Consider the following 17837-nt stretch of genomic DNA (forward strand, 5'->3'; position numbering starts at 1 on the left):
AACCCTGCGACAGCGGCACCCCTGAGCCTTGCTGGAGCTTCATCACACTTGCGATACAACTCCAGCAATGCGCCACCTTTACGGCACAGATACGTCACGCATCTGTGCTGTTTTTGCCCCATGATGCGCCGCATTGTAAATGCAGCACACCATAGGTGACGGAACAGCGGCACAGAATGACTAACACATCCCTGGTGATGCGCCAGTCATCATAAATCTATCCCTATGCTTCTTATCTTGTTAGACATGAACCGCCATATGTATCATCAAAGTTTTTTGCATTTCCTAAATAGCGAACTTTAAGGAATAAATAGCGATTCTTTACCATTCCTAGTTTGCGATGAGCTATTTGCTAATTACAAATTACCCATTCATTTCCATGCAGCAGGAGGCCCATAGGAATGAAGGTGCAATTTGCGATTAGCAATTACCTCATCGCAAATTACGAATTTTTCCGAGGGTGCAGGAGTGTCTCAAGAACACCCTGCTGCACCCCTGAAAAAGAAATTTGGGGGCATATGGCGCACATACATTTTGAAAACATTCCTTTACCTCAAAAACGATTTTCAACTCATAATTTGAAAACACTGCACATGGGGAAATGACTTAAAATGTCCTTAAGACACATAAAAGCGTTTTTTGATTGCCTTTGCAGCATGTTTCAGTCACCTTTAACATGCCTATATAACGCAAACATTCAAAATCTAAATGTGCCATGCACAGGTGGGAGCATATTTACAAGCAATTTGCTCCACAGACAAACTTCTTACATTGAAATGGGAAAAATAACATCAGAGACTCTCAATTACCTTATAAAGAAGCAGACACCATTATGTCCTTCTCATCAATATTAAAACCATTGCTTTTTCTCAAAAACGATTTACAAGTCATAATTCGAAAACACTCCACAGCTCCTATGCACATAAAAACCCTGTCAGTACTAATACTTCACATTTTCTCCAATTACAATTTCTCAAACAAACAAAATCTATTTGTAAAACACTTGAGACAAAGCAACATTTGAAAAACACAACTTTCTTCATAATTTTCTCCTTAAAGCACACTATTTTCTATCTAAATTAAAGAAATCTTTTCTCACCTTAGCAAATACTTTGAGTTTCAAAACAGTCTCAGAAACACACCAATTTGTCTTCAGCAGAGCAAAAGGTATGCACTCCAGAGTCTGCAGCTATCAAAAGCACAGAAATGCTGTAATTCTTCACACATATCTCTCATGTCACCCAATCAAAACTCTTCCCTCACTTTTTTTCAAAGCAAAACCCTTCCCCCCTCTGCCCCCTCTCTGCTTTTTCTGCATAGCAACCACCTCTTGCAAGACCTCTGGTGTTTCCAAGTTCACACAACAATGTTGCAATTGAACTCTGAACTCTCAGTGCACCTGCATATCCAGTGCAATCTTTCATTTAATGATTTTTTCTTCGCCACTCAAAATACATCTTTCAACGAACTCATCCATGCACCCTAACTTTCTGTTTTCAGCAATCAAAATCCACCAATCACTCTTACTGCTTCATTAACACAGAAACTCCTCAGTTTTTTTCATTTTACACTCTCATTTTTTCAACTGCCATTTCATTGCCACACTTCATCTGACTGCAGGAGAACCTTCTCTCGCCATGTTTTCTGTCTGGATTGTTGGACATAGTTACATCTATTGGGCTCAGACGTACGCTGAAAACAGGAATTTATCTAACCTCAATTTACAAGATGTGGAAATTAAGTGGCTTGGCCACAGAGGATTAAAATGTCACCAATTGATACCATTGGTGAAAACCTTTATGCATTTGCCAAAACCTGACCTGTTAATTGTGCACTGTGGAGGTAATGATTTGGGCACTTTGACTGGGGTAGGTCTGGAAATGCTTTTAAAGGACACCTTTGAGCAATTGATGGCACTTTTTCCTCAGACTGCCTTGGTATATTCAAATATATGCCAAAGACAAAAATGGAGGTGGTCGAACCAATTTTGTCCACAAATTGAGAAATCGAGGAAGCATGTAAACAAATCTGTTTCAGCTTACATGAGAGACCATGGAATGGGCTCCCTGTACAACAATAACTTGCGTTACTACATGCAAGATATCTACAGAGGAGATGGAGTTCACTTCTCAGATGAGGGCAACAGAATTTTCACTCTGAATTTAAGACTGTGCATTGGTACCTACTTATAAGTACCTAAATGTACCATAAACCCAAAAGCTCTTCTCAGAGCTACCCTACATCTGATCACTCACAATTATTATTTTACTCTAACTTTTTTCACTAATTTTCAAGAAAGTACGCTCCCCAGAACGCTTCCCGGTTCGCGAACCGGGCGCACTCCACGCAAAAAAACTAAAAAAACAGTATATTTTTTTTTTGCCCTGCGAGACCCTTTTAAAGCCTCCACATCAAACCTAGGGGGTCAGGGACGATCTACTATGCCCCCTTATGGTCATTTGCCCCTTCGCTTTGGCCTCCTCTTGTCTCTAGATCCTACCGAGAGACAAGATGGCGTCCGCTACGGACTGTTTGGAATGTTTACAGACGCCGAAGAACCAATCAGCTTCGCAAACCTCCGTAACGCGAAAAGTACGCGAAGCGGAGCGCTGTTACAGATATATATCTTTTTTTGAACGTTAATTTCTCAAAATCCACTGGAGCACATATATTGAGACCTAGCAAAGGCACATCGGGCTACCAGTCCCTACAATTTTGCCAAGTTTCGTGCAAATCCATTCAGCCGTTCGATTATTATTATTATTATTTTTTTTTGCCCCACGGGGCCCTTTTAAAACCTCCACATCAAACCTAGGGGGTCAGCGACAATCTACTATGCCCCCTTATGGTCATTTGCCCCTTCGCTTTGGCCTCCTCTTGTCTCTCGATCCTACCGAGAGACAAGATGGTGGCCGCTACGGACTGTTTGGAATGTTTACAGACGCCGGAGAACCAATCAGCTTCGCTTCGCAAAGCTCCGTTGCGCGAAAAGTACGCGAACTGGAGCGCTGCCCGGTCCGCTGTTACAGATATATATCTTTTTTTAAACGTTAATTTCTCAAAATCCATTGGAGCACATATATTGAGACCTACAAAAGGCACATCGGGCTACCAGTCCCTACAATTTTGCCAAGTTTCGTGCAAATCCATTCAGCCGTTCGGGCTAAAAGTGAGGCCAACCGCCCTATGGAAAACTCAATGTTAAAAACACGTTTTGGGACCCCCCTTTTTTCTCGACCCCCCCCCTGGACGACCCCCCCCAAATTTTCAGGGGCTGCTCAGAAACAAAATGTGCCATTTTCCTGAAAATTTCAGCCAATTCCGTCCACAAACGCCAAAGTTATTAGACATAGAATTTTCAAAAATCCCATAGAGAAAAAATCCTAACTATATATACCTACTGGCGACCGCCAGTAGGTAATACATATATATATATAGACCATTTTTATATATATCATTTGGCCTTAAGATTTCAGATGTACTATGTTTGCAGTTTCTGGAACATTGTATCCTGGGAGTCCTGCCAATTCCAGACATTTTTATGGACATTCGAACTACGAAAAATTAAAGAGATTTGATTTGCATGTAAATAAACGTACGTCATAGAAGATTAGCTGGCCTGAATATTTGGTATGTCAGCTGCTTTTGGAGGATCTGGTTTTTTTAAAATGGGGTTTGTGTGATGTCTGTATTTTATGGCGGTGTGTTCATGGGTGTAGCTTCTATTGGTGCAGCAGGTGCAGGCCTGAGGACCCCGCTGTACCCTGATTATTGCTGTACCTTATAATTCAAACAGGGGCCCATTTCCATGCCTTACTCTAGGGCCCAGGACAAATTGGCTACTCTACTGGATGATTTTTTTGGTTGGCACAAATGGAAACTTGCCAGCCGAACACAATCTTCAAAATTAGAAACCAGAAAGAAACTAAGATAATGTTCCTTACCTGGAAAGCACAAGCTTCCCTTACTTATTCCACCCTACAAATGTCAATCTAGGGCAGAGAAACATTATTTTATGGTACCTTGTGCTGTAAAAGACCAATATTTGCTGTCAATTGCAACGTTCCTATCATTTAGTATTCACCAGTTCTCCTGATGAAATCAGTGACCTAGCTATCTATAATCCCAAGATAATTGCTCGCCAAATTATTCTTTGCATGAGAACTGTTGTGGAACAGATGCAAAAGAATCTGCCTCAAAATCAACTCGGAGAAAACAGAGGTAACAATCTTTGGCAATGATACCTCCTTCTGGAGTACAACTTGGTGGCCCTCCAATTTGGGCTTTCTCCCAGTGCCAGTTCAAAAACTGAGAAACGTAGGGGTCATGTTTGACACCAAGTTGGTGTTTTCTGATCATGTAAATCAGGTAGCTTCTGCCTGTTTTTTTACTTTGAAGGTGCTGAAAAAGATTATCTGTTTTCTTTTCCTTGAGCTAAAGAAAACTAATTGTGGCCCTGGTAACCTCGAGACTTGATTACTTTAATGCTCTGTATGTGGGCTTTCAGCAGTGCATACTCAGTAAGTTGCAAATGTTCCAAAATGCAGCAGCCCGAATTCTATTGAATCTTCAAAATTCATTTCTATCTCTCAGGTCATTTGCAATTTGCATTGGTTACCTGTCAGGCAGTGGATTTAATTCAAGGACCTATTCTGGGGGGGGCCTTCACAAGGTTGACCCTCTCTACCTCCAGTTGCAATCCTCAACTGCCAACAAGGTAGTGATCTAGGATCAAGAAGGCCCATTGAGGAGTGAGAAGTTTCTCCCACACTACCTGTAAATGGTGGAATGCACTGCCAGACCACAGTAGAACATAGACTATTCTGACTAGTTTTAGAAAGCAATTAAAGACCTGATGATCTCTGAGTGTCTCTAAGTAGGTCTTTTTTCCTTTTCTTTATTTTCCGTCAGATACCGTTCAGACACACCAGCAAGATGCCTCTTTTGGTATGTGCACGCTCTACAAAATATAGTAACACAACATGACACATGGGTGACACACAAAGTCTATTTTCCAAGATATGGACTTGACATGGTTGCAATTGTGTCCGATTCTCCTCCTGTAAAATATGCCAATCAACATGATTGGATTTCATTGGTAGAGTTGTGGAAAGGGGATTCTTTTGAATTGATCATACATTTTTCTATTTTCTTTCACGTTATTCTCAGGACATTTTGTTTTTTAGATTATCTAGGTAAACAATAGACAGAATCACTGTTAAGTCAGCCATCCTCATTTTCCTCTGGGTGTCTAACTTTGAAAAATGGGTAAAATGTACATTCACTGTTTTGTATTTTCAATGAGAAATTCGTTTATGAAACCCTTAACTATTGTCAACTTTTCTGACCTGTATTGCTCTCTGGGTTCACCTCTGGGGTTCATACTTATATTTCTCACAAACTATAAGCAAGCAAAATCCACAAAAATAGGAAGTATAGACTACCACGTACCACTACTAGAAATTCAAAAATATGACTGAAACCCCTTTTTCTTCTCAGCCTGGTCCAATGAGGTAGAAAGAGTACAATTTTAGGGAGTGCTGTATTAAGTTATGAAGAATGATTCCTCACAAACATGTTTTAAACTTTGCGAATAAGCAATAAGCCGGAAAACTGTAAACAAATTGGGGGAGAGGCAAAAAAGGTACTCTCCTATGTAGTGTGACTAATCTTACTGCCTCACAGGTCCAAGATCGTACCACTAAGCAGCCACATATCGTCTGCCTATTTCTGTAGTGTTGTATAGATCTCATTCCCGCTTCCAGTATGCATGGGGCTTGACCTCTCTCAGCGGCGCATAAGGTATATGGCTGCTGACCAGCAGCTAGTGTTTATTCCCATCCGGGCAGCCTTGAATCACCAAAAGAAAACACAATTCTCTTTAGTCCATGTTGTGCGCAATCTCCAGCTGCAGGGTATGGGTAGACACCCTAAGTGTGATGGATGCCCAGATATGGATCCCAAGAACAATGTAACATTGGTTTAAGCTATACCTCACTGATAAGGCCTTAGTAGGCTCAAACGGAGATGGCGTTGACTCTATTCCCATCTTGCAGGGAACTGTCCTGGCACTTTCTTGCACAGCACTTATTTTCCATTTTTGAAAAAAACCTAAATTGGACCAGATTTGTGCTGTTCTCTTAGACTGCTAAAAAAATCAAAATCCCTGGGTATCTTTACAATTTCCAAAATGTGTGAAAAAATGCTGCAACTTTGGCTTGGCTATCATTTGTGTAATCAAAGCTATTAAGATCTAAGATTGTAAGATTGAAGTTTCCCAAATGTGAAAACGGTCTTTGAACAAGGAGAGATGGTGAGGGAATGCATATCACTTAAACGATTCATTGCACTATACTGTGTCTTGCTTAACATTCACAACACCTCGCATCAGTGGCATTGACCACCAAGGTAACCAGGAAGTTTAAGGAGGCTTGTGAATTTAAATCACAGATAAAAAATCTAGTATTTCCATAAGAATTTAGCACATGAAGCCTGAGTGTTGTGCTGCTAGGGTGGTACTTACAACCACAGAATCTGAGAGAAATCCTGACAGAGCATATACTGTAAGTCACTTCTCACAAGCTTGACTTCACTGAACAGGCATTTAAATGTTGTGAATCCGTGCCAGCCTCTTAGACCCTCTGATTAGGCAACTAAATCACAGGTGATTCCTGTACATTTCTGAGGTAAACACTAGGCACCTTTCCAATTAGTTATTTCATCCCACAAGCTCTTGAGCAGCTTTTACTAGCACCCAGATCACATGTAAACTAATAACCAGACAATCATTAGGGCACAAAACTTGATAAATAAGTGCTCACTATTAATGTCAAGAAGACACTCTCCCTGTCATATTCTAGGAAAAGGCGAGGTATTGGCCTTTCCTCGCTGGAGGTGTCAAGGCACTCCCCTAAACCTCATTTCAAATAGTTGAAGCCAAGCTTATTTACGCCAATATCTCCACTTACTACTGGGTCTGAGCTTTCAGTACAGTGGATAGCCAGAATATTAGGGTAAAATCACCTTTCGGTGGAGGTCAAAGTCCCTGCGGTTAAGCTAGGATAACTTTAATCGAGTTCGGAGGCCTACAATAAAAGGGGGGCACACTGCACTTGAAAGAACAAATCATATGTTAAAAGAAACTGATGCTTCTAAAAGTAGATGCTTTGCTATTCGTCGGAAAGAAATACCATTAAATAATTAGAAGAGGTGAGAATACATTACCCTTTGAGAACTGTCAAATTTCCAAGACTGCCGGTTCCAGCCCATTCTGATGCAGGGTAATACTCAAATGATGATATTGGTAAGAACATATGAGCGGCCAGTGACTTTCTGGGGAGGGTATCTATCATGAGTGCAGCAGGTGCAAGGGACTATTGGTTTGCTGGACCCACAGAAGCTTAATTATTGATGACTTTTAATACTCAACAAGAGGAAAGGGACCAATTTCTTTGATCACTTTCTGGACTATGGCAGCTTTCCTTCACCACTGGTGACTAGACTATGCCAACAGAATTAATTCTCGCAATTTACCTGGTAAACCCCAACAAGAAAAGTCAAGGATGTGGCAACCTTGATCGCAAAACAGCTTTTGTCACAGACGTCAGTGGCATTGATTGGTAAGGATGAGTTTATAAATGACCCTGTAACAGTTCCTCCATCTGTCGCAAATCCAGCAGCTTTCAACTGCTTGCTAACTGACTGGCCAATCATCAGGCACAGCACTCCATAGGTCCCAACGCAGTTATGGCGTGATGTGCCAAAGGCAATGTAAACAAGGCAGCAAAAGAAGTTTGTGTATAGTCCATAAATAGGATCCAGGTTGGCCAAGAGGGCATACGCAATAGACTGCGGAATGGTGACAACTCCAACGATGAGCCCTGAGACAATGTCATTCAGGAGCTGCTGTTTGATCTTATAACGAGGGACCCATTCCAGCACAGGGAGGGTCTGAATGAGGGATTTTGTGATCATTTTTGGTGTGCACGTGCAGATCTCCTTGGCCTTCTTGAGGATCAACTCCTTGGTGCTGGGCTTGCATTGCTCATGCTCCTCCAGATGGACTTGCATGTAAGCTAAGGACGTGCGATGAAAAGACGGCAAGTCTGCGTCCTGCTCAGATAACTCTTTTTGCTGGGATGTCATCTTGTGGTGCCAACTAAATAAAGGAAGGAAATGAGAGCATCATGAGGAATAAAGTCAGTTCCACCATATTATTCCAAGCATCAAAAACTAATGCAGTGTTAATGTATTTCTTCCTCAAGCAGACATTTGCTGATGCCCGTCTTCACTAGTGACAATCCAGCAGTGTGAAGCCACATTTACTATTGTGAAAATACAGATTTCTTAAGTCCTAGTCTTTTGAACATTTCCCATAGATTTTTCAAATTATCCTTTGATGATACAGGTTTGCTTGAAATTTCAGGTTGAGGATAGGCATGCAGTACCATCACAATACAAGGCGCTAAGGAAGCATGACAGAGATAGAGCCACAGTGACAGCAAAAGTCATAGACCAGAACTGGTAATGGCACTTGGGCACAAATGCATTTGAACCTCATCCTTCCGAACCTCTCGGGACCTTCAACATGGCATCACACCCCACCATCATCAGATGTCTACAAGAGATTGGCATTCAAGCATCTGCTCTCTGCTAGAACTGCCCCTTTCTGATGGAAAGGATGGAAACAGTCAGCTTAACAAAGAGCTCCTCAGAAGCTTGTGATTTCATCTGCTGAGTGCCTCAAGGTTTAGCCCTTAGCCCTAACCTCTTCAACACATATATGGCTCCACTAGCCAATGTCACCCACGCCCACAGCAACATCCTCTCATATGCCAATGACTCACATCTTTTATTGTCCCTCTCAACAAAACCCCCACATAAGGAACAAGTTTACCAACTGCGTGACAGACGTCACCACCTGGATAAAATCTAACTGTCTCAAGCGCAACACCAATAAGACAGAAGTAGTGATCGGTGTAAAAAAAACACCTCATCCTGGGTCTCCACCTGGTTGCTGGCAGACCTCCGACTCACACCTACTTCATCTCCTACCCAGGAACCTCGGGATTAATATTGCCCACAAACTAGACTAGTTTGCATAAGTCAATGCCGTCACAGATTCCTGCTTTCACACCCTGAGGATGCTGAGGAAGATCTTCAAATAGCTCCCCAGCAACAGCAGAAAAACCATCACCTGCACCCTTGTCTCAAGCAGGCTGGACTACAGGAACGCCATCTGTACTTAAAAGTCGACGCAACTCCTCCTCAACCTTGCACTCAGAACTCACATCACACCACACCTCAGGGAGCTCCACTGCTCCTAATTCACAATTATGCTTAGTTCAGACTCCTTACCCTCACATTCATAAAACTAGCCTGGATTGCCTGAACAGTTGCATCTCCTTCCATCAACCAGCTAGACAACTCCACTCATCCAGACTTACTTGCACACATCCCACCCATACACAGAAAAGAGCAAGAGGTCACAATTTTCTCAGAAATCATTCTACGGTTAACATGGAACAGCTTCCCACTACACATTAGAGCCTCCTTCTCTCTAATTGCGTCTCACAGGAAGCTGAAGACTTGGCTCTTCGAGTAACCCCGGCCTCTAGACAAGGACCGTATGCCTGCTCTGTGTCAGGATAGCCTAGTGGATGATTGCACGCTCTACGAATACATATAATATACCATAATCCCCGGATTAACAGTCTATGGGCTAGATAGGCCTGATAAAGGATTGCAAGGTTGTGAAAGACCCTGTTATTGGTACTATCGCCAGGTTGTATGGATGAATTTGTTTATTTTAGATCATATTAAAAAGATTGTGATTTATATTTTTTATCAATCAAAAGTGTGGTATAAAACTAACAATTTATTTGTTATTAAAATACATTTAGGTGGACCACCACTCCTATGATAATGTATGCCCAACTACAATACAAGCACCCCCTTCAGTCTCACTCAGTTAGTGAGATTCACACTTTAAGAAACAAATGACACCAGGTTAGCAATAGATGGTCAATTGATTTTGACATCATATGAGATTTTCAAATGTGGGAACCCATACTTTTTCTGTTAAAATATCAATTTACCTAAAAGCCTTAAATTGCCCAGCAAGTGTGTGTGGAGTGTACGTATTCTTCATGGAAAGTTCAATCTCTACATGGTATTTTGCTCTGTGTATAGGCAGAGCTCCCTTGCTGCTCAATGGACATGTGGGCAATTTTCGCCTCACAGCATATCTTTTCATTGTTGGGAGACCGCTCTGCAACGGAAGCACTTTGCACTTTCAGGGAGGACCCTGACTTGTCTGGGCACACCGCACTTTACCCCTGATCGCCGGAGGATGCAATAACTTCACGGAGCCGGTCCGCCAGCGCCGGGCAAAGAACGGGCCAAGACGGGTACATCTGAGCCCGCCTGAGCCCGTCCTTGCCCGAACAAGGCTGGGCTGGGCCCACTCTCTGTATCCTGTGTTCCAGAGATACTATTTATTGACAGTGGACTCATAGAGTGGCAAGTGAGTAAGTAAGATCACACACAGAGAGGTAGCCTTTGCCTTTGCATTAACGAAATTGTGGTACTAGCTTCCCATATCGTCTTTTATGATAACTATTCGTGTGCAACTCTTCTATTAGCCTGCTATTATAATTCCCGTATTGTACATTTTCGTAGTACTAGGTACCATGGGGCCGACTGCGGGGCCAATTAGTGCAATAGCAGGAGGGGATGGGCCTTTGGTGGGGGGGATTTCAAAGGACACTATACACCAGAATTATTGCATTCAAAACGTACCAAGCCAAGTAATACTTAGTGATTCTGATTCCTTCTCACAACCCCGACTGAAGTGGCAAAAAAATCCAATACATATAGATAAGCAGAGAGAGGAAACAGAGGTGGAGGGGAATTTAACGATCACCAAGACCATCACACCAACCACCCCTAATGTTGCTAAACAAGGTAAAAAAGCAACTGTAACTAAAAAAAGTATCCACAAGTGACAGGTAATAATGCAAAACCCCAGGGGAGCGATATAAAGAACTTAGGGCCATATGTATCATCCTCACCATTTGCGATTTCTAAATAGCGAATTTTAAGGAATCGCTATTTAGAAATCGCAAAACGGTATGTATGTAGGAATTTGCTTCTTTTTAGCGATTCCTTAACATTCCTAAATTGCAATTAGCAAATTGCTAATCGCAAATTTACCATTCATTTCTGTGGGCCAGGAGGCCCATAGGAATGAAGGGGAAATTTGCGATTAGCAATTTGCTAATCGCAATTTAGGAATATTTTCAAGGGTGCAGGGGTGTCACAAGAACACCCTGCTGCACCCCTGAAAATGACATGTGTGGGCATATGGCGCACATACATGCCCTAAGGGCATGTATGAGCGTCATATGCCACCTTTGGATTTTAAAAAAATTACTTTTTCAAAAGAATTCGCAAATTACCACCAACTAGAAGTTGGTGGTAATTTGCGAATCCTTATGGGCATTTTTGCATTTATTTTTATTTGATACATTGCATTTAAGGAATCGCTAAATTTGCGATTCCTTAAGTGCAATCGCAAAATAAGGAATGGCAAATTTGGCGATTCCTTATTTTGCTGCGAAAATGTTTCATACATTCCATTTAGCAAATTAGCATTCGCAAAGGCGAATGCTAATTTGCTTGATACATATGGCCCTTAACTTTGTTAGTTGAAAAATGTGATCTTTTTCTGAGAGACTCACTACATAAGATAGGTAGAAGAGTAGATCAGGAAGAGGTACGGCTGACTAATTTCGTAGCCGGGGAGGGAAGTGCTAAACACATAATTAATGATCCAAGAAAAGAGGGTAATGGAAATCCCAGGATATGAATGAGTTCTAACTTACGTAGTGAGGGTATCATACTAACCAGAAGGGAGAACCCATAAGACCTAGCACGACTACTTTACATCAACTAGGTCGACTGCCCCCTTCACATACTTCCATACATAACACAACTGCCCAGTATTCAAGGGATGTATTAAACAAGGGCAGGAAGGGAGTAGCCGCACAAGAGCATACTTCCATCACAACTTCTTGTAACCAACCCACAGCACCCCTCCTAGGCAGGACACTCCCTAACGAACCCCCAAACCACCTTACTTAGACTCACCTTAAGCAGTTACACCACACATGGTTGTTATTGCGAATGTACCTAAGCTGAGGCCCCAAGATAGTGAATCCTGGGAAACCTTAAGAAATAAATCATTGCACTGGTTAAGTACGAAGGTTAGGCTCACGGACCAACTTTTTATGGAGTTCAAGATGGCGCCTAGGGTCGAGTGGGTTGGAAAAGATCAAAAAACGTTACCAGGTGATTGCGTGGTACTAACGTTTAAAACACCCCAGTTAGTGGAGAACATTTTATGAAAAGCAAGGAATAACACCGCGATAGTAGGGGGCATTAACATACTGCCCCTCGGCTACTTCTATCAACCACCTTTTATGCCGGAGAATGGCATTAATGGCAGACATACCGAGGTGAGAAATAATCATACATATAATATACCAGTTGGAAATCGGTTTGCATTACTCCCTTCCCTAGAAGAGATAGATTGACTGGCCCAGCTTCCAATAACAACTTTTAACAAACAGTTAATCCATACTTTTCCCAGACACTAAAATCTATCGAAATGAGCTCGGAAAGTGTTCCTTCAGGAGAGGAAGATTCACTGAAGATTCAGATTGAAACCCCAGATGATAACTGTTTGAGTAGCAGACCCACCTTAATTTCTAGCCCTGAGATCGAGCAGGGAATATATACCATCAAAAGTACTGACATAGCAACACCTATTGCTGTGGTATCTGACACTCTAAATAAACAGATTGTTATTGAGAATAGCATCACAATACTATATCGGAATACAGCAGGATTATGGCCATAATTAACCTACCCTCTCTGGCCTGAATCTGTGGGGAAATGTAAAAATTTTTGTTTGCAGGAGACGTGGTCTGTGATTGAAACCCATCTTGAAGGGTACAAGACCTACCAAACACCTGCTATACCGTCCATTTATGGGAGGCCCAAGGGAGGACTGAGCATACATGTCTCAAATTTGATGTCGATAAACAAAATATCTTTTAGAATCTCAGAACCGAATGATCAAATAGTGACTTTAAACATGGGTAAACAAAATCTGGTTGTCCTGATTAATTTTTATATTAATGCACAGAAGGAGCACTTGATGGACATGTTAAAACAGTTCAGAAATACCTTATAGGAAATTCAGAACACCTGCAAAGAGAATGTTTTATTTGTATGAGGGGGATTTTAATACATCTTTGTGCCCACATAATAATAATGTAACCTGTGGATTGTCTGATGAAGATAACTGCAACTTACCCCACTTTCCTCACTCTGTATATTTTGATTTGTTAAACGAGATTTTGTTTGTCCTAGATCTAGGTTTTGTGAATGTATTATGCTCACCACCAGTTCCATTTTCTCAGACCTTTAATGGGAGAGGATTGAGCACTATCATTGATTTTATAATAGTTCCTAATAGGTTCAGTCTTCACTTGTTGAATTTTAAAACACATAAGAATGCAATAAGTGACCATTTTCCCTTGAGTGAGTCAATATCTTTCCCTTCAAAAACCTGTAGTTTCTATAATGAGAGGATATATGCGGTTCAAGATTTGATAATCGCCAAAATAAATGGTTATTCCCTAATATGGGATAAGGTAGAACCGCATGAGTTTACTAAGACAGTGGTCAAGAAAAGTCTTAAATCAATGATGAAATGCTTGGCCAATTCCTCATCATGTGAGGAAGTGCTAGCGACCTATGTACAAATAATAGAAACAATTAGGAACACCCTGAAAGTTGGATCAAAAAAGGTGAATGTGAAGAAGAAGGGGTGGTTCAATAGTATATGCACGAAAGCCTATACTGATTTAAAATTTACATTACATAAAAAGAAAGGGATAGAAATGAAGTTAAGCAATGTAGGAAGGCTTATAACCAGGCCGTGAAAATACGAAACGGAGAATTAAAAAACAAGACATGGGCTGACCTACATAAGGCAAGTGTCAATAAGGATAGTATCACTTTTTGGCGCCTGGTAAGATACCCATTCCTGACAGTTGAAGACACCTCTACCATAGAAATTGCCATCGATGAAGGACATTGGGTGGAACATTTTGCTAAGATTTTGGACTGCCTAGGGAGGAGGAAGGCATAATTGCAAATGCTGTAGGCCCAAGTCTCCCACCAATAGATTTCCTATTAGACCTGGATTTTACCAAAGAAGAGGTAGAATGTGCACTAAAAGCTAATAAGGGTGGAAAGGCCTGGGGCCCAGACGGAGTACCCGTCGACATTTTTAAACACAATATTGAGTTATGGGGCCCATTGTAAACACGAGTGCTAGAGGCCTGAGCACAATTGGACTTATAGACTCTTGGTTAGATTCTATTATAGTACCAATTTTTAAAAAAGGAGACCAACAGAATCTAGCATGTTATCGCCCCATCTCATTGCTGGACTCGGTGGGCAAAGTGTCAGGTCGCATAGTCCTAAATCGTCTTCAACAATGGACTGTGGATAACAATGTCATATCGTACCTTCAGTTTGGCTTTACGGAGGGGATAGGTACAATAGAATAGGGCCTCAATCCGACCATTCTCATGGGAAAATATACAAAGGCGAGAAAGGGAAAATGTTACCTGGTCTTTGTCGACCTAACGGCCGCATTTGATTGAGCAAGTCACGCCAAAATATGGAGTACCTTGACGGTATTGGGGGTGGAGACTCCCATAATCCTTTTTTTAAGCAAACTCTATACAAATGCAGGAGCCCGGGTAAGATATGGCTTTACGGGTGAATGTACGGCGATGTTTCAAGTGGAGAGGAGGGTTAGACAGGGCTGTGTCCTGGCACCTTTCCTATTTACATGATATACCCACGGTCTGGAACAATCCATGCTGGAAAGGTGCCGAGACCTACCCCAGCTACAACAACACCCCATTCGTGATTATGGCCCGCATCACTATAGGGCTACAATGGGCTCTTGACAGCTATAATGACTTTATGAAAAACCTAGACTTAAAAATTAACATTACAAAAACTTTTATAATGAGTTGTGGGTCAGGTGGAAGGAAGGTGAGGGATATAGATATATATATTTAGGAATTAGCATTTAAAAAACCTTTCAAATTCACTGAAAAAACATAGGTTTCACACCAGTTATAGTTAGCTGAACATTTTACTCATGCAAAACCATTGAAATTCCAACGTTATAGTTAGTTGGACTCACTATAACTCGCGCGCGCGCAATCCACTGCTGATGATGTCACATATTACATCATTCATGACATGGTCAGTGACGTCACTGATGACATCACTGATGACATCTCAAATGACATCACTGATGACATCACTGATGACATCATCCAGTGAATGTGTGTTCCAATAAAGTTAAAATATGTTTTACATATTGAAGAATGAGTGTATGCATGAGTGTCTGCATGAAGGATTTAGTAGGTGCGTAGCTGACTGTATGAGTGAATGATTAAATGTGTCTTACTGAATGCATAGGTTAGCGACTAAACTGTCTGAATGTGTGCATCATTATGTCTGTTGTTGTGTAAGCTGCTGCATGTGTTGATTAGTAGCTATATGACTGGCTATATGGGTTATTGATTGGTTGCCCAAGTATTTGTATGTGAGGCTGAGTGTGTGTGGTAGTGGCTGGGAGGTGTGCATAGATGTGTGAGCAGTTGATTCACTTGGTGTTTGGGTTCAAGAGTACATGTGGAAACAGCTGTATGTGCGTTTGACTGTGTGCATGGGTGTGTTGGTGAGTAAATGGATTTCTCAGTGCTACATGTCCAAGTAAGTACATATGTAAAACACAGTGCATGTGAGAGTTGGCATATATAAATGACTAAACATGAGAGCCTGTGATTGCGTAAGTGACTGTATGGATCAATGTGTACTTGTATCAGTGATTGTAAAAGAGAGTTAGTATGTGTTAGTATATGTTTGAATAAGTACGGTTTACTGTGTATAACTGTGTAGTTGAGGAAATGGGAGTGTGATTGATTCTTTGCATAACTGACTAGGTGTTTGAGTAACTTTGTGGGTGAGTGTCAGCATGTGAGTGTCTGTATAGGTGTATGAGTGGATATGATAGTGTTCTATTGATGAGTGACTGTAGGTATGAGTGATTGTATGGGTGAATGAGTGGATGTGTGTGTAGACCTAGGAATCAGTGAGTGCGTATGTAGTTACGGGTATTGGTGTGTCAATAATTTCAGGAATGGTAGTTTGTATTTAACACTGGGTGTATCAAAGGTTAGATTAGAGTGTGAGGAGGTGCATCGTATTATCACATGGATGATGTCATCAGTGATGTCATCAATGATGTCATTTGAGATGTCATCAGTGATGTCATCAGTGATGTCACTGATCATGTCATGAATGATGTAATATGTGACATCATCAGCAGTGGATTGCGGGCGCGCGAGTTATAGTGAGTCCAACTAACTATAACTTGGGAATTTCAATGGTTTTGTATGAGTAAAATGTTCAGCTAACTATAACTGGTGTGAAACCTATGTGTATGTTTTCTTAGAAATAAGGTGGTAGTGTGTGTATAGCTGTATATGCAAATAAATGGATGTTCAATAGTTTATTTGCATGTGTGAGTATGTGTATGAGTAACTTTTGGATGACTGTCGTTGTGTAACAGGATATATAGGTGTATCACTATATATGATGAGTGAGTATATGTATGATGACTACATAGAACTGTTGGTGAATGAGTGGATGTGTATATAGATGGTGGAATTACTGAATTGGTTGTTGTAACTGGTATGGGTATGTCCATTTTTTTGAAAATGTTAGTTTCTATTTTTGAATATGTGTTTCAAGGGTTACATTACAGTGAAATGAGGTCTGTCACTCTGTCACAAGGATGGTGTCATCAGTGATGTCATGAGTGATGTCACTGACCATGTCATGAGTGATGTAATATGTGACGTCATCAGCAGTGCATTGCACGCGCAAGTTATAGTGAGTTCAACTAACTATAACGTGGGAATTTCAATGGTTTTATGCGAGTAAAACTTCCAGCTAACTATAACTGGTGTGAAACCTATGGTTTTTTCAGTGAATTTGAAAGGTTTTTTAAATGCTAATTCCTAACTATAACGAGTGTGAAACCTATGGTTTTTTCAGTGAATTTCAAAGGTTTTTTAAATGCTAATTCCTAACTATAACGATTGTGAAACCTATGTTTTTTTTAGTGAATTTCAAAGGTTTTTTAAAAACGAATTCCTAACTATAACGTTTCTGAAACCTATGGTTTTTTCAGTGAATTTCAGTTTTTTAAAAAGCTAATTCCTTTGTATATCGACTTTGTACCCTACGATTTTTTTTTTATTAGCTGTTTTTACAACAATTAATTATATATTTTAAAAAAAAATTGTTTGTACAATGAATATATATATATTTTTTATTTTTTTCGGGTGCGCTCAGGGTGCGCGCTCCGGTAAGCTCTCCCGAGAGCACACCGAGAGCGCTATTTCTGCTTTCGTAAAAAAAAATATGTATAAAAAGTAAATAATAATGCAAGACATATAGTACCATACTTATAAAAGCAGTATTTTTGATTTACGAAATGAAAATGATTTTGCATTTCCGTAAAGCTATCAAAACGTCACTCAGGCGCGCCGTGTAAGCGCCCCCGGAAGCGCCTACGTTCGCGCCGCGTAAGCGCCCCCGGAAGCGCTCCGGTGCGCGCAGCGTAAGCGCGTCAAGTCATGTGACCTTAAAATAACTCTTTTCATTGGTTG

General features: G+C 41.0%; 1 protein-coding gene across 1 annotated transcript in view; it reads right to left on the bottom strand.

Moving 5' to 3' along the window:
- Positions 1 to 8145, bottom strand: part of LOC144766960 (sulfate transporter-like) — a 120466-nt gene extending 112321 nt beyond the window's left edge. The window contains exon 1 of the mRNA XM_078650642.1: positions 7534 to 8145. Coding sequence (XP_078506768.1) covers positions 7534 to 8145 — 612 coding nt within the window. The remainder of the gene's footprint in view (positions 1 to 7533) is intronic.
- Between the last annotated feature and the right edge of the window lie 9692 nt (positions 8146 to 17837).

The sequence above is a fragment of the Lissotriton helveticus genome, chromosome 7 (assembly GCF_964261635.1).
Source record: "Lissotriton helveticus chromosome 7, aLisHel1.1, whole genome shotgun sequence".
NCBI classification, from domain to species: domain Eukaryota; kingdom Metazoa; phylum Chordata; class Amphibia; order Caudata; family Salamandridae; genus Lissotriton; species Lissotriton helveticus.